General features: G+C 40.5%; 1 protein-coding gene across 1 annotated transcript; it reads left to right on the forward strand.

The window, feature by feature from the left end:
• The first annotated feature begins 32 nt into the window (after window positions 1-32).
• Window positions 33-24,614, forward strand: CFAP57 (cilia and flagella associated protein 57). The gene is made up of 22 exons (XM_068406014.1): window positions 33-189; window positions 296-612; window positions 2,080-2,366; window positions 2,540-2,723; window positions 3,677-3,829; window positions 5,396-5,535; window positions 6,229-6,394; window positions 6,786-6,899; window positions 7,398-7,610; window positions 8,225-8,398; window positions 10,423-10,584; window positions 11,070-11,225; window positions 13,351-13,444; window positions 14,333-14,523; window positions 15,532-15,705; window positions 16,823-16,981; window positions 17,399-17,542; window positions 18,716-18,832; window positions 19,795-19,929; window positions 20,013-20,156; window positions 24,023-24,149; window positions 24,430-24,614. Exons 1-22 carry the CDS (start codon window positions 33-35, stop codon window positions 24,612-24,614), a joined length of 3,693 nt encoding a protein of 1,230 aa, XP_068262115.1.
• Window positions 24,615-26,157: the final 1,543 nt, after the last annotated feature.

A 26,157-nucleotide genomic window follows, 5' to 3' on the forward strand; every position in this document is an offset into this window, starting at 1 on the left:
GCCGCGGTTGCCGCGGCGACGGCAGCAACAGCATGTCGCCGCCGGCGGCGGAGCCCGTGGCCGTCTTCGGCTGCCGGCCGCGGGTCGCCGGCGGCGTCTGCTTCTTGGAGGATCAGGTCGTGCTGCACGCGGCGGGGGCGGGCTGCCTCCGGCTCCACCTCGAGCAGAAATGGCACAAGTTCGTCCCAGGTGGCTCCGGTCCCGGCCCCGGCCCCGGCCCCGGCCCTGACCCCGGCCCCGGCCCTGACCCCGGCCCCGGCTCCGGCTCCGGCCCTGACCCTTCTTCTCCCCGCAGGCACCGAGAAGAGCCGGGGCGTGCGGGCGCTGGCCGTCAGCCCCAACCGGCGGTACCTGGCCGTCTCAGAGACGGTGGCAGAGCAGCCCGTCCTGACGGTCTACGAGCTGTCGTCGGAGCCGGCGCGGCGGCGGAGGACGCTGACCGCCGCCGAGCTGCCAGCGCGGGAGGCGGCGTCCCTGGCCTTCTCCCCAGACTGCCGGTACCTGGCGGCCGCCACGGCCCCCCCCAAGGGGCACCTCACCTACTGGCTCTGGGAGAAGCAACGGCTGATGGCGACGGTCCGCGTCGAGGCCCCGGGAAGCAGCGTCTGCCAGGTAGTGGCCGTGGCCCTCGCGGGCTCCACATCCACCATGCCAGCCCCGGGCCCATTCAGCTCCTACGGCCTTGCCAGGGTACGGGGGTGCACACGCCTGCCTCCAAAACTGAGCTGAGCGAGCACCTCTGTGGCTCTTTTTTAACATTTTGATTCATAAATTGGTTCTTTGGGAGCCTATTGTATGATTTCAAAAAGGTGGATAAAAGGATCAAACTTTAGTTCAGCAAGTACTGGGTGCCAGGCTGAACGTAAGTTCAGTCTGCAGGGTATGGGCACAGGTACATTTTCCTGTGGCCACATGGCTTCTATCCAGGGCAGAGAGGGAGGCAAGGGCTCCACACTGTAGATTTTATATCATTCTGCGGTCTGTCTTGGCATCTGCTGTTGGCCTTCCTCAGCAATACGACACTGGGCTAAATGAATTTTTGCCTTGACCCATAACGAACATTCTCATGTCTGTATCTCTTAATCACGTGAGATCTATGGTATGGGGCCGGTACAACTGGCCAGTGAGTATGCAACGTGTCTGTTGTGTCCCTGCAGAAACACTCATTAAATATGTTGGCTGTGCTCAGTAGGTGTAACACACATCCTGGAAGCTCTCAGCATGCTCGTGCACCTTTTCCTTCCTGCAGTACGTTCTACATGCAGATCAGAGGAGTAGCCCAGGAAAAGTAGCTAGGAGCAGGCTGATGGCAGTCAGACAATTCCTGCATCCTACTTTGGGTGCCCTTTTTTAGTATGTTTCTTGCAGGGAAGTAAGAGGCTTTCAGTACATGGATTGGTTGGACCCTAGCTGCCATTTTTTCTGGGGTACAGCTACAAGCAGAGGTTGGGTGAACTACTGACTTGACAAGCTCAGTTCCTAAAGAGAGGAGAGTGACTGTAAAGACAACTGCTGTCTAAAGTCCCATTAAGCATGAAAAATGAGGTGTAACTACCCCTGCTATCCTTCATGTTGGGTATTGAGATGGCTGTTCCACTGTTTTCACCAATAAACACCTAATTATGTGAATTAATATGCATAATGAACAAGGCTTGCCTGAAATACAGAAATACGTATTTTATTCCTGTCCCACTTTTCAGGAAGCTTGCTACCTGAAAAACTTGCTATCCACAGTAAAGATGTACTCTTGCCTTATTTTTGTCATTTAGTCCTGAAGGGCAGAGACAACTTCCTCTTCGGTATTGCATTGTGATTCAGATAGCATCTTAGCTTACCAGAGTTAATGTATCTGTAGCATTGTGTAAAATTGATATGCACAGTTTTGAAAGGGGGAAAACTATAATATGTCGTTATTATGGTTATGTCTCAGTCTCTTCTGTATTCTTATATGTTTCTATGAACCTTCTTGCCTTGTTTGTTTTCCTGTATCTGGTATTGAAAGTCTTCAGAACAGGTATAATATTTGCTTATTTGTGAACATAGTTATATAAAATAATTTCTCTCTCTTTTGTTCCATAGGTGAGCTTTAGTCCTCAAGACAATGCACAGGTTTGTATCACTGGAAATGGCTTTTTTAAACTCTTTAAGTACAGTGAAGGAACTTTGAAGCAGATAAATTTACAAAAGGGAGAGCCGCAAAACTACTTGTGCCATGCCTGGCTGTCTGAGAAGGAAGTTATATGTGGCACTGACACAGGCAAACTTACCTTGTTTGAAACTGGAGAGCTGCATTGGGAGACAAGTTTAGAGCACAAAAAAGCACCCAGGGAACTAGAAGAAGATGCAACAACAAAAGAATATGAGAGGTAAATCTTTGTTAAATACTAATAGTTTCGTGCTTGTGCATGCAGATTAGTTGCAGGCCATTCACTTATTTCCTTCTTGTCCGGTTTACAAATGGGTTATAATATTTTGATTGCTGCTGATAAACATTTTTTGGTTTGTACTTCTTAAGTCTTTATGCATTTCCTGCTTGCAGTTCTTTTGGTGTCTCTTGTGGACTGGCATCTGAAGATAATCGTTCACAACAAGATTCTATGCCTCAAATATCTGCAGTTGCAGCTTATTCCAAAGGCTTTGCGTGTTCATCTAGCCCAGGAGTTGTTCTTCTGTTTGAGAAGACCAAGGACAAGGAAGTCTACAAAGAGAGTCAAGAAATCTGGGTAGGGAGAAAAAAGCTTTTCCAAGCACTTATGTAGCAGAGGCCTGTTTGGAGGGGATGGGGATGCTTCTGATTCAGTTATTAATAATTTTTAGCACATCTCTAAATTACATTGTAAGCATTAGCTAACTGTCCTGGTGATGTCAAAAGGAAGGGAGTTGCCAGAGGTCACACTGAAAGTCAGTGACAGATGTCCTTTTGCAAGGTAGCTCTGCAAGTTCTCACATGTAAAATGTGCTTTGAGGATGCTAAACTTCAGGAAACCTGTAAGAAACTTGTATTTACAGAGACCTTTGGAGCTAAGAAGTAGTCTACATCAGTTTTGAAAAACTAGGCTGCTTGTTTTTACCAAGGCTCTCCTCAGATATTTATTGTAGCTATCATGAGACTTGTGCACTCTTAAGTAATCCAGTAAGATTTCTAACTGTTCTATAGTGAGCTGTATGCATTGACTTACTGCAGTCTCTGGATTAGAACATTTAACTCTGATGACCTGGTCAAGCCTTCATACTCTGGGCCTAAAAGGTCAGATCTTCCCTATGCATGAGACCTTGTAATAAGACTGTTATCAACCTGAATGATACACTGCAAAGAAATGTTATTCTGAGATCACAGTTTTCAGGCAGTTTTCATTCTGACACTTGCTAGGTTTTTTTCCTCGATGTTTTTCTGCTACCATTTTCGTTTTTGTTTAATGCAGTACTTAAGATTCCTGCTGAAATATCCTCTCATACTTTTTTTTCAGTTGTAATGCTATAGTTGGTTAGGTTATCTTGTACTCTGTTCCCTGCCTTGCAGTAGTTATGTACTATTAAATATCCAAGTTTTCTTACTGATATTGTGTATATACTTATTAGAGTAGTTTTACAGCAAAAGTGTGTGTGTGTGTGTGTGCACGCCTACTACTAAAACATGGAGACCTGGAATATCCCATGGGATGCATTTCTTGTGCAGCTTCCGCAGGACCTGTTCAGCAGTGAGCCAAAACAGTCAGGCAGACAGGACATTATATGTATATGCTTCAGCCCCTCTGAGGAAACGATAGTTGTTAACACAAATAAAAATCAGCTTTACATGTTTGCTATGCTCTCCACTGATCTTATGAAGGTGAGTGCAATCTTATCACATTCCACAGCTAGCGTGTTCAGTAAGGGGTGTGTTGTAATGGAACAGGCTATTCAGTGTTGCTTTCTGTGATGCATTTTCATAAAATCCATCAAATAACATCTGAACCCTTAAAGCTCATGATATGAAGTGCTCTGCATGCTTCTCTGAGACATGTATTTCAGTAGCTCCTTGCTCAAGCATCCCTCCATATGAATACCTGACATTATTCAGCAGAATGGTAGAGAACACTGTTAAAACCGTTTAAGGGTGCCTGTCACTGTTGGACCACTTAAGTAAGGCTTTAACAGAGAGATTTGTAACTTAACTGTGGTAGTTTATGCTCCACTGTAGTAAGCGGAAACTTTAATGCAACAATAAAGCTGGAACAGCCATGGGAATTTCATGTTACTCTAAAATAATAGTTGTTGAAGTCCTGCTTAGAAGTGAAACCGCTTTGTGAAGGACAAACATAATGAAAAACATTCCCTACTCTGAAGGAATTAAATAATACAAAGACAAGAGGTAAATGTATTATCATGAAATAGACTTGCATGGAGTTAAATGGACCTGTTGGAGCAAGTCCAGAGGAGGGCTACAAAAATGATCAGAGGGCTGGAACACCTCTGCTATGAGGAAAGGCTGAGTCAGGGTTGTTCAGCCTGGAGAAGAGAAGGCTCCAGGGAGACCTTATAGCAGCCTTTCAGTACTTATAGGGAGCCTATAGGAAAGATGGAAACAGACATTTTAGTAGGGCCTGTTGTGACAAGACAAGGAGTAATGGTTTTAAAGTAAAAGACCATAGATACAGACTAGAGAGAAGGAAGAAATTTTTTACAATGAGGGTGGTAAAACACTAGAACAGGTTGCCCAGAGAGGTGGTAGATGCCCCATCCCTGGAAATACTCAAGGTCAGGTTGGATGGGGCTTTGAGCAACCTGGTCTAGTTGAAGATGCCCCTGCTTACTGCAGGGGCGTTGGACTAGATGACCTTTAAAGGTCCTTTCCAACCCAAACTATTCTGTGATTCTGTGTGAAATACCTAGCCTGTGTACAGGTGTATGGAAAGATCTTTACAGGAAGGGGTTTTGTAGTTACAGGTCCTTTTTCTGCATACAGCCTAACATTTTATTGGTGCTTCACTTCCAGCGTGTAATAGCTAAACATCCTGGTTAAGTTGCTTATCACTCAGCACTTGATTATTTTTAAATATCTGTCTGACCAGAAGGTCTTAACTGAATTCTTTCACATCCAGTTTTATTTATTTATCTAATGTGCATTTCTTTGGACACCTACAATTATGTTCTGCTTTCACTAGTGTATGAGAACTATGGAGCCTACATCTTCCCTGCATCACTTTTCTTGATTATTAATTATAAAGTTAAAACTGATTCTAACATTATTATGTTTTTAACATTGTTATGTTCAGACTGGTGCAGTGAAAGGATTAAGTGATTTCCTCCAATCTATTTGATTAGTGTATGCAAAGAGCTATGATAGATTTCTTACCTGACTTACTGCCTGCAGTGAAATATTTGATTTTTTTTTTATGTTCCTATTGCTTCTCAGGAGAAGATAGCTTATTTTGCGTATCTGAATTTCCCATTGCATTCTGCTTCGATCACTGGTCTGGACATCTGTATTTGGAAACCCATTTTTGCTACTTGTTCCCTGGATAGATCTGTCCGCATCTGGAATTACAAGACGAAGTAAAGAGTTGTTTGTGTTTGTTATTACCTCTTGCTTTTTTGTGTATTGTATTCAGCAGGCAACAGCAGCAATTTCATATGAGTGAGAGTGTTGTTCTCGTAAAATTCTTGTGTGGTGTGAGATGTAAATGGTCTTACTGACATGATTTAGGGGGTGTAAATATGCAGTGCCTTTAAAACCAGTGCCAAAAGAATCCAGAGCCTTTTCTGTTAAGCCATTTTTGTGTCAGACTTCTCATGTGTTTTGGAAAAAAAAAATCTTCAGGAATGTTTAGTTCAGCTTTGTCTTAAGATACTGCTGTCCCATCTCCTGCTTTGTAGTTATAGTTCTTAAGCAAAATGACTCCAGCTTTTAAGGTTCTATGGAGGGAGAAGGGAAGAAAAACAAGTCTCAGAACAGATGTTTGTGTAGGTTTGCAATGAGCAGTTCATTTACCTTCTTCATTATATTACAGTAAACTAGGATTTGCTCTTGCACCTTCCACACCTCTGTGAACTAGAAAGTTCAGATTTGCTTTTGTTTCCTGTAACATCTGTGTGATCGTTATGTAACTGAATGACAACACATTTCCTCAAGGATAAGGCAGAGTCAGATTGCAGCTGCAGGTGTCCTTGCTGGGCCGGATAATGTCCTGTCAAGCGTGCGTAGGGAGTTTGTACTATTCCATACTGAGCAATGGTTTTCTCTTTCAGCACTTTGGAGCTGTATAAGGAATATCGGGAGGAAGCATACACCGTATCACTTCATCCAAATGGCCTTTTCTGCTTGGTTGGGTTTTCTGACAAACTACGATTTATAAGTCTGCTGTATGAGGACATGCATGTTTTCAAGGAGTTTGCTGTGAGAAAGTGTAGAGAGGTAATGAGTGATGCAAAAATGAAATTGGGGAGTTACAGGGAGCAAAGTGCTGAAGAACATGACAGAAGATAGAAACCTCTCAAATAGCTCCTAGTAGGATTTAGGATATCAAAGCGTAGAAACAAGGATTCTCACTATTAGAAAATGAGCCTGAAGGCTGATGCATAACTGTGGACCTGGGAAGCAACAGAAGGGGTAGTTTGCTTAGAAATACTCGGGACTGAATTTTACAGGGGAAAGCACCAATTAAGAAAGCAGTAAGCGGCTAATTATGTCATGGAGTTTTCTTTTTGTGTAACATTCTGATAATAGACAATGTCATTGGAATTCAATGCCTGAATTTTTTTATCCACTGCATCTACAGTAATGGGTCGTTTTGTTCTTTTTGTAGTGCTCATTCAGTAACAGAGGCCATCTTTTTGCTGCAGTTAATGGAAATGTGATTCAAATTTATTCCAGCATCACCTTTGAGAATATTAATAATCTGAAAGGACATAGTGGGGAGGTTAGTAAACAAATCCTATACAATACAACTCATTAAAGTATGAAGTAGTTGGTAAGATGCATTTTGAAAAGGTAGAGTACAATTTTGGATCAGAAGTGGGCCCAAAAATTAAAAACAGAAATACAAAAGTCAGTTTTCCTTGGTAAGAAGTCAATGTATGCATGCACTAGATACATCTAAGGAGTCTGTCCTTGAATTGAAGGTGAATGATTGGCAGGTAGCTGAACCAGGAAAAATATCCCGGTAATAAATTATGAAAATAAAATGTACTGCTCACTATTGAAATGAGCTTTTTCCTGACAATGTGTTCATAAAGTAGTTCTTACTGATTTTTTTTTTTAATGCTAAAATGGAATTAGTTGAGAAACATCTAGGGGTTTTTCAGTAAGACTTAGAAGTACTATTCCAAAGTTATCATGGATTTACCAGTAAAATGACTTCATGCTGTATGTCTGTAGCTTACACATCAAGCTCCTTGGTGTGTTTTGTTTTTGCCAGATACATGCAGTTAAATGGAGCACAGATGATGCTAAATTTGTCTCCTGTGACACACGTGGTGCTGTATATGAGTGGAACTTGTTGATAGATAAAAGGGAGTCAGAGTGTGTGCTCAAGTCCTGCATCTACAGCAGCATTGCCCTGTCTTCTGATGCCAAAATCGTCTTTGCTGTTGGATCTGACCAAACTCTCAAAGAAATTTCAGAGGCTTCGGTGAGCTAACAGGCACTCTGGGATTTTGCTACGTTCTCTGGGGAGGGTACTAGTGCTTTGGTTTCCTTATCATCCATTTGATAAGTAGGAATCAGTCTGGTTTTGATAGCTGCTATATTTACTGACACTTTTCTTGTGTTCTTATGTCCTTTACCATGAAACCTGAGATTTTTTTGTAGTTTTGTATTTTTATAACTCGGCTTTACCTAGAAATCTTCCAATACAGATAACAAAGTAACTTAGCAATATTGTATCAACTGTTTTGCTGAATTACAAGTGTATTGCATCTACCACTGTAGGCTACATGCAATTTTTTTTGTCCAGAAAAGTAGTAAATTGTGTATGATAACCATTACATCTTTCAGAAGTGATCAACTTGTGGAACTTGGCTTGAAATTTTAAGAGTGCATATCTATAAAGCTTAATACTAATTATTGTTCATGGCTTTACTCTTATAGGCATGTAGATTCTTTTAACTGCATTATTTGGTGCAGGCAGAGATACGACAATTGCTCATGCAATAAGCAATCAAGTAGTATTGGGGAACTTAATGTAATGTGAGTGATGTGAGGGTTTTGTGTGGTTTGGTGGTTTTTTTTGCTTTTTTTTTTTAGATCCAGCATGAAGTGCCTGCTTTTGGTGTTGTTTATACTGCAGTAGCTGTTTCTCGTTCCGGGCACATGGTATTTGTTGGTACATCTCTGGGGACAATTCGAGCTATGAAATACCCGTTACCTTTGACAAAGGATTTCAACGAGTATCAGGCCCATGCAGGTGCTGTTACAAAGGTAACATAGAGTACTTTCTTTTCCCTGCAATACCATCTGCACACATCTCCTTTAGCGCTGATTCTCCTTCCCATTTTATAGCATAATATGTTAAAACTAAGGTTGAGCCTGCACGTCGAGAATCAATATTACAGCATTCATAGAAGTCCTGTCTCTAGAAATAGATGTCACTGGATAAGCTGTTGTTGGCTAAAAAGTGGCTTGCACCAGGGTATGTAACATGGCATATCTCTGATGGAGAACTTTGATAGAGCTTTTTCTGGAAAGAGGAAGATAAAGTTATGCAGGCTTGAAAACATCTTGTGAGAATGTAAGGAGGAATGAGATAAATGTATTAAGCAACTTGCTGTCAGGCTAAAGAGCAGAAGAGATTGCAGTGCTAGTCTGCTAACCAGAGTGTATTTCTAGAAGGCTAATGAACAGCATCTGAAAGGTGGGGATATGGTGAGTAGAGCCTACAACCATGGAACATTTCACAGAATCACAGAATGTTAGGGATTGGAAGGGACCTCGAAAGATCATCTAGTCCAATCCCCCTGCCGGAGCAGGATTACCTAGACCATATCACACAGGAACGCGTCCAGGCGGGTTTTGAATGTCTCCAGAGAAGGAGACTCCACAACCTCTCTGGGCAGCCTGTTCCAGTGTTCAGTTACCCTCACTGTAAAGAAGTTTTTCCTCATATTTATGTGGAACCTCCTGTGTTCCAGCTTGCACCCATTGCCCCTTGTCCTGTCAAGGGATGTCACTGAGAAGAGCCTGGCTCCATCCTCATGACACTTGCCCTTTACATATTTATAAACATTAATGAGGTCACCCCTCAGTCTCCTCTTCTCCAAGCTAAAGAGACCCAGCTCCCTCAGCTTCTCCTCATAAGGGAGATGTTCCACTTCGTGGCTCTGCGCTGGACTCTCTCTAGCAGTTCCCTGTCCTTCTTGAACTGAGGGGCCCAGAACTGGACACAATATTCCAGATACGGCCTCACCAGGGCAGAGTAGAGGGGGAGGAGAACGTCTCTTGACCTGCTAACCACACCCCTTCTAATACACCCCAGGATGCCATTGGCCTTCTTGGCCACAAGGGCACATTGCTGGCTCATGGTCATCCTGCTGTCCACTAGGACCCCCAGGTCCCTTTCCCCTACGCTGCTCTCCAACAGGTCTGTCCCCAACTTGTACTGGTACATGGGGTTATTCTTGCCCAGATGCAGGACTCTACACTTGCCCTTGTTATATTTCATTAAATTTCTCCCCGCCCAACTCTCCAGCCTGTCTAGGTCTCTCTGAATGGCTGCGCAGCCTTCCCGTGTGTCAGCCACTCCTCCCAGTTTGGTGTCATTTCCGTGTACTTTCTCCAGGAAGCCACATGTTCTGTCTTGTTAAAACTGTTCGTAATTTTGGCACTTTAAGTATCACTGTCAAATACAGCACCTTGACTTAGAGCTACACAGTCCAACATTAGACTGTGAACTTCAGTTATTGGAACTCTACTTTCACCTTGCTCATAACCTGTGTCAGCTCCTAGGTACTCTATGCCAGGCCACACAGTCACAGGAGGTCTGGAAGAGGTGACAGCAGTTATTACTAGATAGTTCTTGGTGGGCTTATTTGCAGATTCAAAAGAAAACGTTTAGCCATCTGTTGCTCAAACAGCTTCTCAAAGGAAAAAGCTAGAGGCCTTTGGCATTGTCATATAAATTGCCTGTCTGTGCTAGAACTGTCTAGAAGGTCTTTTCTGTTCCAGGTTTTTAAAAATCTTCCTACAGCTTTGAGAGCAGAAGCTGATCCAGTGTCTTCATGTGTTCTTCTTTTCTTTCCCTTCCTCTGTTGTCTGGACCAGGGTGGAGCAGCAGTAGAGAACGTAATCAAAATGTTGGTAGTGGGGCTATATAAATATTTCCACTTTTGACTTGATATGGTAGAAATGACAGGGAGTATGTGGGTGGGGAGAAAAATTTGGTATAAAATCAAACTGTGTCTCTGTTCTTCCTTGTCTCTATTATTTTGTTGTCTCTTCCTTCTAAGATGTCTGTAACAAACGATGACCGATTTCTGCTGACTGCCTCAGAGGATGGCTCTATATTTATCTGGAAAGTGTGTGATAAAGGAGGTGGGGTACTGAAATGGGAAAAGAAAGCTGAGTATGCTGAGGAAGTGCTGATCATGAGATCAGATATAGAAGAGAAGGTAGGAGGAGCAACTTGTGAATATGAACCGTAGGATTCCTAGTGTACAGCTTATGAATTATATTTTCATGATGTTTGTGACTAGCTGTTCCTATGTGGCCTTCTGTTTAAGAGGGCTTGCATGGCTTTTGTCATAAAAAAAGGTTACAGCAAGTAGCTGCAGCTGCTTGTAAATATGCAAACTGCATTGTATGAACAGTGAGTGTGGAGAAAAGTTTAGACTTTCCTCTAATACTTTCCTCAGTCTCTTGAAAGCAGTTTTAATGAAACAGAAGTCAGAAGCTGCATTTCTATAAACCATCTTGTAAGATAACAAAGGAACATTACTTCTGGAACTTCTTCTTGGTCTGTCTGTCTGAAAATTCTCTGCAAAGGCTGCCTTTCATAAATATGTGCATGTAAATAAAACATCCTTAACAACCTGTTGCTAATGGTAAATAATCTATCTATCTAAATAACACTATCTTCTCATCCATGTCCTAACAGAGTCAGGAAATGCTAGACCTGCAGATTCGTGTGAAAGAGCTACAGGCAGAAAATGATTACCAGCTACGTCTCAAGGACATGTACTGTAATGAAAAAATAAAGGAAATAGAAGAGAATTTCACTCAGGAAATAAGCTCCCTTAAAACTAAACACCAGGTATGATTCATATTGCAGAACCAAATACCAAGAAATCTTCCACTGAAAAGTTGAATTCAAGCTTGCATTATATAAATATGAATTCCATAAAGCATCTGAAAAACGAAGCATTCCTTTCCAATAAAGGTGTTCTTGATATTTGTAAAGCATGAAGCTTCACTTCGAGTCAAGTCTCTTGTAAGTACGAGGGGATGCAAAACTTCTGCTATCTGCTATTTTTATGTGAAGTATCTTCACATAAAAACAGTTCCAGCAATAAATGCTGCCTGAGAGCAAGGATCAGTAAGCTATATCACCCTTGCGTAGAAATGGGGCCATACCTTAAAAGCTCCCTTGCATATAAGGTTGCAGCTGTTGCAGGATGCAACAATTATTCTTCTTAATGCCACCTTCGTTATGCCCTGGCTGCTTAGCTTTAAGAACATCTGCTGAGGTGTCTTGTATGCTTTTTGAAAATAGAAGTAAAATATATTCCCTGGATTTCTTGTGTTCATGTGTTTATTGATTTCTCTGTGGTCATGAAGCAGGATTTCCCTGAAAGGCAAAAGCCACGATAATTCTCCCAGTGTCTTATTTATCTGTGTCTGTTAATTCTATTCTGTCCATCTGTCTGGTGCACACACCAGATTTCTGACCTGTGATTTGCTGTATTTCTGGACACATTTTAGAGTTAGAAGGCAGGTGATGCAATAGCAATTTCTCTGTCAGTAGGATGTCTTGAAGTGAGAGATTACATAACAGATGATTCAATTCTGTCAACCTCATGTTCTTTTTGAGCTTTTGGATGAATATTATCCTGTCCTGGTGATTTGTTACTGCTTATTTTGTTGAGTTGTACATAGTCCCTTCAAGCAGTATTTCAGTTTGACTCCACATAAAGAAGGGTTCCAGTATGAAAGCTTGCCAAGTTACTTACTAGTTTTATTATTTTATGGTCTTGCCATTTTCAAGTGCTCCTTTTATATCTTTCTTGTCTTTTGGCCCAACAAATGTTCTGGCAGGTTTCTGATTTTGATTTTTTTTGAGGAAGTTTAATTATTCGTTTTAATGTTTTCTTCAAGGAGTTCCTCAGGCTCTTTGGCTTTTCTCATTGTGGTTTTTCCATTTAAGTAACCTGACTTTTAACCTTTCTATTTTTACTCATTTTTGTACAGCTTGACCTTTTACAAGAAGGCCATTTCACTTCTTATAGATTCCTCTACTTGTGTTTTACCTGTGCTGGTTTTCTTTTGCAGTTCTTCAGTTCTTTTCATAGGTAGCGCTTGGCTATAGATTTATAATAATCTCAGACACACTGAAGCTTCTTTAGTCTTGTTGATTATAGGCTTGCAAGGAAATGCCTTTGAAGGTGAATAAAAGCTTTCTAGGCAGGCAAGTTGTACTTCCTGTCTGAGTATCAGTATGTGTTAAGATTAAGCTGAACAACAGATTTGGACAAGCTTGGGGCTAACCTTTCTAGTTGTGTCCAGCAGGCAAATGGAGTATTTCTGCTTATGCAAGACCCATACAGTTGTTATGAGAAGAAAGTGAAAAAACTGTACCTATGGGACAATTCCCAACTTTTCTGGCAAATTTCTCACCCATTTTCTTGTTCCAGTTCTTTGTGCTTTTTCAGAAGATTAGGTCATTTGTAGGGGTAGTCAGACATTCCAAGCAAATGGCATTAAAACCTTGCTTTTGCTTACATTTATGTCGTTCTATGGAAATGTCAGTGTTTTAGGACCTCAAGGTTGCTTCAAGTGAGACGGGAAGCAGCTTGAACTTTAATATCTAGACAACAATTTGTGGAACTGCAAATTCTCCTCAAGCAGGCACACACAAAAAAGTGGAGGCTTTTGTAGCTCACAGACTTTTCTTGTTAGATTAGGATTATACAGTACCCTGTATTATATGAACTCCATTTACTACTTTCCCTTAGCTTTCCATAGTTTTGTAACTTGTCGTAACAAACAAATCTCTGGGAAAACTTGGCTTTGTGACACATGGCATCTGAATTTTGGTGAGAGACTTCAAACGTAAATTCTTTTGTGTGTGTGTTCCCTGACATGAGCAAGAGCACAAACAATTTGGATACTGCTTTGCCTAGTTTCAAATTAAAATGTACTTTTCTTATTTTTTTCCCCAGATTTTACAGGCAGAGAGAGAAAAACAGGAGCTACAACACCAGTTTCAACTGTCTGAGCTGATGAATAAACAGGCCAGGGAGGTGCAACAGCTAGGTTAGACTACGACAAATGTTTGTAACTAGAATCTGGAGGGAGTGCATTAGATTCATAGCAAGTAATGTGACAGGGAGGGATTACTAGAGTACAAGTACAAGGAAAAATGCATGTATGTCATATAGGTATTGCAGACTAAACGTTTGTCTAAACTGCACCACACACATGACCATGATGAGAACAGACACATGGGCACTGTGTCTTAGATGTTTGGTTTTTGAGATTAGTGATTTCTTCATTTATATTATAGCTCACTGTGCAAGAATAGTGAAGTCTTACAGTTCAGCGAAGAGGCTAATGTACAATGCATACAACATGGAAGTACCTGGACCCCAGATTCGTAATCAAGATAAAGCAGAAATAATGCAAATTAGGACCAAAAAGCAAATCCACCCATAAATAAGTCCATTGCCTACTCGTATTCTGTAACAGTTGTACTTATACAGTTCTGTCAAGGTTGTCATCTCAAGGGAATGCCTAAATTAGCTGTTATAATGGCAGAGTAGGAAATTTTGGTGTACGTTTTAGACTTGTTCAAGCTGGAACAGAACAACATTCTGTCTCAATGCAGCAAGCAGGGATATAACAGACTATTCAGAGACACCTCTGAGAAAGGTGAATGACAGCTTTGGAACAGGCATTATTAGTGAAGTGGTAAGTAAAAGGAAGAGCAGGAAACTCAAGAGATGGTTTTCTGATATAAAATTTTGTATGGCCACAGAGTCTAAAACCCCTGATGAAGAAAGCGATGAACTGCTTCTAGCGTAACTTATTGCTACCAGCTGCCAAAAAGACAGTAGAGAATAAGACATTGATGACTGTAGAAGGATAGGATACACCTCTCTTTTTCTATTAGTTTTATCCATTCCATATGTTTCGTGTTAACAGAATCTGACAGTAATCAGAAACTCTTAATGGAAAATGAGAAATACCAGGAGCTGCAAGTGAAATCCCAGATGATGCAGGAGGAGTATGAGAAACAATTGCACAATTTGGAAGAAAGCAAAAGCAGGGCTGTGAAGGAGCTAACAGAATATTATGAGGAAAAACTTAATGAGAAATCTGTTCTGCTGGAAGAGGTAGGAAACTTGATTTGCAGTTTGAATTATTGACTAAGTTTATCTCCAACTGTGAAAAAATGTTCCCTAGGAGAGGAGAGGTTGGCTCTTTCCATGCAAATCCTAATCTGCCTGTAACCTTGGGGAGATATGTTGACAGGTAGAATAGTAATGAGGAAAACCCAGCTGAGTTACCAACTTTTCCAGGCTTCACACCTTGAGTAAGTAACTTGCTAAGATTAATATCCTTGGGCATTCTCAGCTTCACCTCTCTTTCTCCTAGATCCAAGAATTCCTGTTTATTAATGTGGGTTAGCTGATACATTTACTGTAATTGAAGAAAGAAAGATTTAATCACCTTGTTCTAGTGAAGAGATAACATTTCTAAAATGGTGAATTCCATTCCTGAGTCCCCCAGGTTCCTGCCTGCGTAATTTGGGGGACAAAGAGAAATACCCTGAGTACTTCAAAAACTCCTGCACATTGAGGTCAAAGACTTCGCTTGACAGAGGGCAGCCAGATAACTGATGATTATATATCTAAAGTCAATAAATTCTATCAACATTACTGTTTGCAGCCCTATGTTGCAATACCAATTTGGAAAGAATGTGAGGAATGAATGTGAGAAGAGAGGCATATGGAGACTGATGCAAATCTGAGTGGTTATTGGTCCTAATGCATCAGAAACAGCAATTTTAAAGCATCATCTCAAGTGTTACTCAGGTTTGCATTTTCTGCTGCCGGAACAAGTTTGCTGATGTTAGTATTTGGGCCAGGTTCCTAACTTGAAGCATCCAAGCCTTAAGAATAATTTTTTTAAGAAGAATTTTCAATGTTTGTCTTAACAGTTTTTAAAGTTTACTTTAATCCCCTAAGAAGTTAAGTTATCTTAAATGATATTGCTGCAATTGAAGAGTCCACTAAATATAGATCCTCCCAGGAGAAACACAGTTACAAATAAAGAATTCTTCTCTTCTTTATTGGTCTCTTACTGTTGTCTTCTCTAATGTTTGCTTTCCTGAACTGCAGGCAGAGGAAGATATGAGGCAGCAGCTTAAAGCACATGAAGAAATTAAGAAACAAATTGAAGAAGATGAAGACCAAGAAATCCTGGAAATCAAAATCAAGTATGAGAGATGGCTCGTGGAAGAAAAGGAATCAAACTTGCAACTGAAAGGAGAAATAGGAGTCATGAATAAAAGGGTATCTCTTGTTCTGTGATAGGATCAGACCTGCACATGGAGACGTATAGCCAAGGACTGAATGTGATTAATGGCATGTCAGTTTAGTCTGCTAATTTAGTCTGTAAATACATGGCATTTCATATGAGAACAGTAGCCCTTTCTTATATCGATTTGAGTGTTTTAGAATATTTGGGCAGAAGAAGCAGCTGTGTGCTGATTGTATTGCTGATATGATTAGAGATAGATGATAGAGGAGGTGTTTTTATTAGTACACTTTCTTTTATCTTACATAGTTTTAAACTATAAACAACATTGTTCTTCCTATGATGGGAAAGAAATGAACTTTTTCATTTTTCCAAGATCTAATGCATTGCTTTGTTAGAAAAATAATTCTACTACTTCGTTCAATGCAATAAACACTTTTTGGTTTGTGTGCATCATAATTTTTTACTGGTTTTACTCCTAGGATTTTTAAGGAGGTATAAAAACTTTTAGCTCTTTTACTGGCTGGGTATTACATTTGCCTAAGGATGTTAGAGGGACATTTTTTCTTCAGTATCTATCTAGAGACAGAGAGTTTCTCTTCCTTCATGCCCTTTATTATCATGGTACTGTTTTCAGTTCCATTGTCTTTTAGACATCAGGAATTCCTTCATGGGTCCTCACAGTTTGACTAGTGCCATTCCTTGGTTCTGAACTTCTTGGATTCACAGATCTTAGTACTCAGGTGGGGATTTTGAGGGCACCCAAGAGCTATGAACTAAGGACCCTTCCAGTCTACTTTTGACATCTTTAGAGATGTATGACAAGTGATCACCTTAAAATGATTTTCCATGGCTTGAGTGTTATTTGGAGCTGATGCTTGGGTATAGTATCCATAACTTTCTTGCTTCTGGATGCAAATTCCTTGATTCATTGTAGTACAGTGAGTATTCTGTCAGAATATACAGAAAATGCAAAAATGGATATTCAACCCCCTTTTGAGTTACAAGTGTTTAAGTGATGTGATGCTCCCTCATCACCTTAATTTGATATCCTTTGTCCCACACTGTCTACAATGTGTCTTACAGAGTAGGATGGCTAAGTTGTGCACAGCTTTTGGAGACTCTTAAGTTCTTACTTGTTTGCCTCTCTAGCTGAACAGCCTGCAGAAAGAGCTCAAGGAGCGAAACAAGAACATTGAGGAAATGAGACAGGAACACCAGAAGCTGCAAGGTATCATTAAGTTACTGGAGAAGGACATCTTGGCACTGAAAACAGAGATTCAACAGGGAGCCGACACTATTCAAGACAAGGTGAGAAACTGGACAATTGGCTGAGATCAAAGTCACCCTCCCTTAATTTAATACAGATATTTATTTTAATAGTATTGTGTTGTGATAGTATCACATGACTGGAAACTCAGTTTTAACTTAAAGAATTTGCGATCTTTAGTTTGGGATTTTACTTTTTTCCTGACATTCTAAGCTTTTCTTGGGGAGCTCAAGTTCAGGGTGTTGAGTTTCTCGTCCCATGTTCTGGGATCTGCAGAAGGCCCTCTGCATTATTTGCCCCCTCCCTTCCCACCCAATCTGTGTAGATGTGCAACTGAAGTCCAGTCTTCCACTAGATCTGTGACTGATGGTTTTACCTCACCCATATTTGTGCCTTGTCCTAGGGATCTGTTTGAGAGTGCTTTGTCTGATTCAGATCTCTGTACCTACTTCCCCCAGGAGAAACACATATATGACCTAAAAAAGAGAAATCAGGAACTGGAAAAGTTGAAGTTTGTACTGGATTACAGAATAGAGGAGTTTAAGAAGGAAATAGAGTCACGTGAAAATGTTATCAAAACAATGAAGGAGCAGATCCGTGAGGTGAGTAACACTCTCATTTGGCCTCTGCCACTAAGCCCTTTGTTTGAATACAAAGATGATCCAGCAAGCCCCATGGAAGACTCCACCCTGTTTGTTCCTTGAATTCTTTCAGATATACACAGCACTGATTCAATATCTTTACAGCTCATAAAAATATTGCACACAATAGCTGCTATTTAATTTTCTATCACATGCTACCAGTGATCAACAGAGATTTAAGCTCCTATTTCAGTATTTAATTCTAGACTCTAAGTAATATCAGTTTTGCTTAAAAATATATCTTGTCCTTATGTGGTTGCCCTCCACATACCCTGTAGAGTTTGCAAGACGCTGCCTTTACCGATCTGGAGGAAGAGAAAGTGAACTACTTATCTCAGAAAAGTTGCAGATTTATGCAAACACAAGTCTGTTTAGGGGTTAGGTACGTGGACAAATTACTGTTCATCAGCTGACCTGTGGAAAATTTCCATGTATTCATACTTAGCTTGCAGCAAATTAATTTGAGGCAACTTATGATAGAAACTTACTGTGATCTGTCTATATATGTACCTTTAGCTCAGCCAAATTAGGACTATGGTGACATAGCTAATCAGTGACCTATTAGTTTTCAAAAGTCTGCTTATTCAGAACAAAAGTTTTTTAAATAAAATGCGAACTAATGAACAATTTGCATGTATGTCAGACTAACATGATAAAAGCCCTGTTCTCTCTTATGGTCACCATCTTATGCCAGTAAATGCTGTAGTACCCTTACTGCTTTTTTCCCCTGTGTTCTATATATGTAGCCACAGCTTTTCAATGCATTTGTTTCTTTTCCGTATCAGGTTGTTCTTATTGTTGCACTTACTCGTTCCAGTATTGACAGTTAATTTCCATCTCACCCGTTTTTATTCAGATGGGACAATAAAGCTTCAGTTCAGCTCAAGGAAATGAAGGGGCATCACATCACTTTCGTACCAGTAACTCAAAAGGGAGTGGAATATCCATTTTTGTGTTTGCTGTATATTCTGACAGAGGGCAGTGTTGTTCCACAATTGACTTTTTTCGTGTTGTAATTCAACCTGAAGGGGGATCTACTCCCTCGAGTCTGTATTTCCACTCTAGTTTTCCTGTTATGTGTTGTTTTTTCATGTCTCCTTTTATTCCTGATTTCCTCCTCTTGCTTCCTTTCAGATGGAGGGGGAGCTGGAACGATTCCACAAGGAGAGCACACAGTTGAAGCTGAACACCACACAACTGCAACAGAAACTAAAGGCAACTTATGGCGAGATGCACAGAGAGAGGCAGAAGGTATGGGGTACAACCACTGTGCAGGTCCTACATAATGAAGTTTGTGGGGACAGAACATTGCAAAAGCATTAATCTGAGCAAAGAAGTACTTCCTGTCCAAGGACCAGGAGAGTCTCTGGTCGGTGGGGACAAAGGCAGAAAACTTCCAAGCCTATAACCAGGTTAGAGAGTTGATATTAAAATAATCCAGCTATTTATGTGTCAGTTTGTTCAAACAACACATATTCTCCTGGGTTTAACACAGCAGTGAGGCAAATGCTTAACTGACTACCCTTTCCCGCCCAAGCTTGAAATCTGGGGACACTTGACCCAAACAGGAGCAGCATGTAGGCTACCACCTACAATGATACGTAGGCATTAGTGGGATGAAATGAAGGGTGGGCTTATTAATGGAGGAGACAAGGACCGTTTGTGTTTGACAACAAGCACTTCAGACACGAGGGAGGAAAAGGGACTGCAAGTGAAGGTGAAGCAGCTTAGCAGGCAGTGTAGGACTGAGGAAGCAGGTAGAGGGGCCTGGTAGAAACCAAGTGAGAATGAGAAGGCAATCTTGATGTGAAATCATCAAGTTGTGCATGTGTTTGATGTGGTTTTTTTCTCTTGCCTTCTCTCAACTGTTTGCATGTTGTTTCTAAACCAGAATATAGGTTGTTTGGGAAAGGACAGTGGGGGATAGCATTCATGATAATAAGCCACTTGTTTTCAGATGAGACCTCTGGATGCTGGCACTTACATTACCTAATGCAAGTATTTGGATTAATATTACTGCTAAAACTTATCACTGCTATTCGACATTCAGTGCTGACATCTCCAACAGTTTTTTAAATGACATATTTTTAAAAAATTAAGTGGGAGTAAAGTATATGGGAGCTTTCACCAGTTCTACTAGATTTTCTAGAAAATTGCACATGATAGAGTGCTCTGATGAGCCAAATAAGAACGTACCTACATCATTCTTGCAGAAGCAAAATATGGAAACTCTCATCACACGATTTAAAGCAGATCTTCATAACTGTGTGGGCTTCATTCAGGATTCAAAAAAAATGAAGGATGGGATCCGTGAGCTCTACACCAAGTATGTGCAGCAATCAGACATGGTGAGTCAGGGCCTCTGTCTTATCCTTGCAGATGAATTTCTCTGGCAGTGTAATTACTGAGGCAACATGCTGTGCCCCCTCAGGTGGAGACTGAAGCGGTAGACACAGATTTGCAGCAGGAGTACATGAGACAGCGAGAGTATCTTGAGAGGAATTTGGCAGCTTTAAAAAAGAAAGTGATGAAGGACCAGGAAATCCACCAAGCTGCTTACATGCGCATCGTGCAGGTAATAAGCCTTTTCCGTGTGGTATGGGGAGGGAAGAAGGAAACAGCTGCACAAGAGACTTTAGTAGCCTTACCACGATGGTTTCTTAGGACTTTGAAACAGTTTTGGTTTGCTTCCTTGCCAGAAATTCCTAGGTTTTTCAAGTGGTTCCATTCAGGAAGGATAATATTCATTGAGCTACTGAAGTTCTGTAATTTTCTGGACAAAAAGTGCAAGATCTCTGAAGTCAGAAATTGCTGCTGTTTTGTGGATACTTTTGTTTGTCTCCCACTCCCTAATGTAAAAGGAGATAGGGAATCTCTGTTGCCTGGATATTTTTTAAGCAATTAATGTACTTATTTTTTATTTCAAACAGTATTTATGATTGCCATCATAATCAATTTGCAGCTGTCTGAGTGCCAACCTGTATTTGCTGTGTGGTGGTGTTTAGGAAGTAGTTTTGGAGGAAGAAAATAGAAAAAAAAATTGCTTTCTTTGAACACATAGTGCCATGCCTACTGGCCTGAATTCAGAAGAACTTTCTGCTTTTCACATCCAGGTTTTTGAGGAAGTTCAGAAACACATGATCAATATGCCTATTTGTACCAAGATCTACTGGTCAGAATCTTTGTTCCTTAAAGGCAAGGTAAATTTGTGACTGCTGGGGCCAAAGTTCTCATATGGAGTAAGAGGATCTAAAGTCCCACAGCAAACATCCTGGGAGGACAGCTCTTTTACAGTCTCTTCTTACCATTATCTCCTTCTGCTCAGTCAGCATTTCCTTTTCCTCTCACAAGCCCTTTCTTCATTGTTACTTTATTATGCTTCCTCAAGATCGTTAGACCTCAGTCCCCTCCTAAGTCATCTGCTCTCTGCTATTTATTCATAGTGTTCCTTCAGGCCCAGGCAGCAGCGGTTTTCTTCCCTGTCCCTATTTTAATTTTTTTGCTCCTTCTGTGAGTTAGATGTTTCCTTTGGCACAAAAGGAGATGGCTTCAGAAAATAACCTGAAGAATTTCCTTGCTGGAATAGGATGACAGATGGTGCTTATAATGATAATTCTTGATGTCTTGGATCAGTAAGCCTAACACGAAATGATGATTAAAACTAAATTAATAAAACATCTGGAAGATGAAGATATCAAAGTTTCTAACCAGCCTCGTTTCTTCAAAGAAAAAGCAGTTCTCTGAAGTCTAGTAGATTAATGAGACTTTACATCCAGGAGGAATTATCATGGTCTTCCAGTCCTTCACAGGGGGCTTTTAAGACTTGCTTAGACAAACTTCTGTCAGGACTTGCTTTGAAAAAGTAAATGACATCTTGACGGCCCTCTAGCTCTGTATTTCTATTATTCCTTGATTGTGCTTACATTTTCAGAGCTGTGCATTCCTCTGAGTGACTATTCATAGGTACATTCCACTAGTGACTGCTGCAACAGGTGATTAGAACAGTCAAGATACTTACCAATTGGCAAGTTGCTTCTTGTTAGACTATTAGTTTTCCCTCCAGCCTTCTGTATTTGTAACGGCTTCTTTGGTCACTTGGATATATAAGAACAGACACACTGAATAATCTTGAAGTAATGCTGCTTGAACTGAAGCATGTATAGGATCATCTTTTCTGTATGTCCAACCTGTCTCTGACAGTCAGCATTGTAGGGACGTCCTAGGCTGTGGATTGCATCCAGACATCATATGCAGTTGTACCTGATGGCCTCATCCTCCACGCATTTGATCAGTCTCTTTTCTGAAACTATTGGTACTTTGCCACAACATCCTGTGACAATGAGTTTTACAATGAACATTTATTTTAATTCTTTACATGATCATTTCATTGCAGCACAAGGTTTCTGTCAGAATGCAAAGGTTGAATTAAAGGCTAATCTCTCTGGATAGCATGCTTCTGCAGGAAAATATTATCAGTGTCAACCAGCAAACCAAACAAGACCTTTCTACGTATTGCTTTGTACAGGATACTATGTATTATGCCATCCAATAGACCAAAAGCAGGATCTTCAGTTGGTATCAGCATTCAGCCACTTGCAGTGAACTTATGAAGATGTTCATGACTAAAGTACACCTAACAGAAATGGTGTCACATAACCCTGAAGGCTGGTCAAATGCAAATCTCCTTAACTGATTCTTGGAAATCATCCTCTTCATGTGTTCTATTCACGATCAAGCTCTGAGGTAAATGCATAGTAGTCAAATTTCATTTGTGTTTAAAGACTTGAATTAAACAATTCTGAGTCAACAAAAGATGGTTTCGGAGTAGGCTGCATAAGCTCACCAACTCATGCTGCATTTAGAGTCCAATGCAACCACTGCAAGAACAACTGTCTTGCCCAACAAGTTCAAACTTTAACACATTCCACAATCTGCCTCCAGTCAGTGACTTTCAGCTGAGGGGAAACTAAAGCACAGTTGGTGTGCTTGTCCTAGTGTGAAGCACTAGGAATCTTGCCACATATATGCACCTTTGGTTGTCGCTGCAAACTTGAACTCCTTGAGTGCACCTATATATAGATAGTTGTGGTAAGCGTTGTACTTTGTTACTAACCAGTTTTCAGTTGTCTGTTTCTACTATATTGACTCTTGTGTGGTACTTTATAAATATACTGTAAGGAACCAAATCATAGGCCTTACATAAATCTCTTACAGCAACATAATTATCTTTATCAACCAAAATTATCATTAAAAAAAATATCAAGATTTGAAGACACCTTTTTTGTAGGAAAATGTCATTAATTTTTGTCCTTATCTTCTCTTGTTTTACCTGTTCCCTATTGTTTGAGACTGGTGTTATGTGAGGTACCCAAAGCATGCTTTTTGGCCATTTATCTTTTTAAAATATTGCCATTTGTGATGAAGTTCCAGGGATTGGAATGGTGCTGTGTTCCAAAACTTTTAAAAAACCACCACAGGTAGCCTAAATCACTGCTATTCTTGGTTCAAATACGATGGCAGCTGTTTAACATTTGCACTAGCTGTTGATGTGATAAGGTATTTCGTTGTCTTTTTAAGAGGCAAATACACAATTCCAGTTCTCTTGAATTCAGAAAAGAAATATTTAGTTATTGGTGCTCCTGTTTCTGAATCGTGAGCAACAATTTCATCATCCATCACTAGTATGAACCCATACTGTTTTTGCTGAAGTCTTTGAATCTGTTGAAACAATGGGTGAAGTACATTCACTGATACTTTCACAACTCCTTCAGCAAGATGCTTTGTGGTAGGCTGTTCAGAAAAATCAGAGGATTGAACTTTTGTGGGTTGAAAACTGACTAAGAAAAGAACAAAAGATGAATACATGGCCAACTTTCCCTCCAAACAGCATGTTAGCAGTAGGTATCTCAAGTCTCCATATGCTTTATATATTTATTAATAATTTGGAAGGAGTGTTGGAAAGTGATGTCTGTCAGAACTAATGAAGAGGACTTTTAAGAATTGTAAGGAGGTACAGATTATTTAAGTGAACAGACACATGGTGGCAAGTGAAAAGCAAAATAACACATACTGGAGGGAGAAGTGGGAATTTTTCACATTAATTCTGAATTAATTGGATCAAGGAACGGACCTGAGCTTCCCTGTGGAACTGGCAAGGAAGATGATACCTCAGAGTGCAGCTGCACTCAGAAAAGCAAACCAAATGTTAGCTTATTGAGCTAATATGGTTTGAATACTGTCATGTTTTGTGTCAAATCTACTGTGGCCTTATCTGAAATGTTGTGTACTGTACTGATTGCCCTAGCTTAAACAGTATACAGTATCTTCTGCTTGTGATACTGATTCTATACTGTCCAGTGTCCTTCCCAAGGATACGAAGATACATATTGCTGAGCCAGATAGTACCTGTGCTTTTCCTCATAGGGCATATTGTTTTTGCAGGAAAATGTGAGTCTGATTAAGGAAATTAATGACTTGCGGCAAGAACTGAAGGTGGCCCACACCCAGGTACATGACTTCCAGTCAGCACTAAGATTAACTAAGAAAAGGAAAGCAATTCAAGACACAGGTGAATAGTGCTTCTTGTATGTTTTCTGTATTGTTAGTACTCATTTCAGAAGCCCTTCTTGTCCTTTGTGAACAGTTCTGTTACTGTCTCCGTATTGTTCCAGCTTGTCTGCCTGGTGGTACCTGTTACATTGTAATGTTAGCTGTAGAAGCTGCTAAATACTGCAGAATGTTAGTACTTAGCTCTACTCTTTCAGTCCTGAAAGATGTCTTTCCTAGCTCATGCTCTGCGAGCTGGACCTTTGTTACTCTGCTCCATCCTCTCTAATTTTGTCTTCTAGCTCCCTCCAGTGAACTGGTGTCCAGCCCAGCTGACCTGAGGTTGAATGCAGAGAAGGAAAGTGAGAAAATCATAGAAATGCAGCAGCTAGAAATTCAGTACCTGCGAGACCAAATCCAGGAGAAGGAGCAAGTCCTTGCAGTTCAACCTCTCTTAGATGGAAATCTTCCGAAGCTGAATCTGTAAAGAAGCCACAAGACGCATCAACAGTGACCTGGTTCAGGGATGCCTTACATTAGTATGTTCTCTTGGCAAGATCAGAAATGCAACAGCATAGATTAAACTTCCACGATCCTATACTCTTCCACTAGAAGCATTTGTGCAGCACTCACTGCTCTTAATGCAAGTCTCCAACCTTCACTCCCTTCTACTTTCCTGGAATCTGTGCTTTCCATGAGGCCTAGGAGCCAAGAGACAATAAATAAATTTGTGTTAGTGCAAGACTGATCTTTGTGCCTTCATGCTAGTGCAGGTACACACCTTTCTCTTGAAAAATAACGTGTCCTAGTTCAGAAGAGCTGGTCAAATTCTGTAAGCCTTTTCTGCTAGAATTCTAATTTGGTGTCATTGTGCTGCGAAAATCAACATCAGCCTTTTATTTTCGAGTATTGAAGTGCCTATATCCATACAAAGGACTGCCTGTACTCAAGACAGATGTCAGTGTTATTCCAAGCAGATATCCAGTCACAGACTAAAAATCAATTACTCTGTGAGGGCAACCTTTAACTAGTGGTCAAGCACACCTGAGCTAGGCCCTTGCTCAAGCCTCTGCCTCCTGGCTAGAGATGTGTTGTCTCATCTGTTATAATCATTTCAGCAGGACAAAAAGGCAGCCCAGTTTCAAACTCCAAAATCTGGAATAAAGTCCAAACCTTATGTTACAACGCTCCTATAACTTTGATAAATTGATCTTTGCTTGTCTTTTTTCCAACATCTGCAATCCCTTTACTTCAGTTTTTCAGTGAAATTCTTCTAAAACGTCACTCTGCAAAGTACTCGTGTATGGGAAGAGGCAGGGAGTAATTTCTTTAATAATGAAGGGAGAAAAAGTAAATTTTTCATCCTTTGTTGTCAGTGCACAACACACTGTCTCACTGGGGAATGCTTCACATACATCAGAAGTTTAAGCTACTGATGGAGCATGGAACTATATGATATTATAACAGCCAGTATGTTACTGTTTCCATTTCCTATCCTGAATTGTAGAGAAGTGACGAGTGCTTTCTACATTCTGATAATAATATCACACAGAAGATGGTGGTGCCAAGGCTGGATAACGTGTAAGCTATGTTACCATTGGGATACTAGACTCATTTCCAGGCTAACAGCATAGCAAAACAGATGGTTCCATGAGCTCCTATGACCTGGGAGACTTCAGTTGAGTGCTGTCTCCATGAACGTGGAATTAAGTTTCTTTCCTCTTTTTTTCATTTTGCAGCTTTAACCTGTATGAAGCACAGGTCTCACAGGAACAAAAGGAAGACGTTAGGATGGAATTGGTCTGTTAATGTGCTATCTTAACACCCTTTCTTCCTCCCCCCCTCTCCATATAATCATCTTGATACTTCCTGTACAGAAAGAGGATGTAATTAATGTAATTAGCAAATATTTTAGAAACTAGTTCCCTCTTAAATTTTCAGAACACACCCATTTTAATTTGCTAGACTCCCATGTGGTATAATTTTCCCCTCTCTGTATTGAGTGGTAGAAGCCACTGCTTTAGTAGATG

This window comes from Nyctibius grandis, chromosome 8 (assembly GCF_013368605.1).
Source record: "Nyctibius grandis isolate bNycGra1 chromosome 8, bNycGra1.pri, whole genome shotgun sequence".
NCBI lineage: Eukaryota > Metazoa > Chordata > Aves > Nyctibiiformes > Nyctibiidae > Nyctibius > Nyctibius grandis.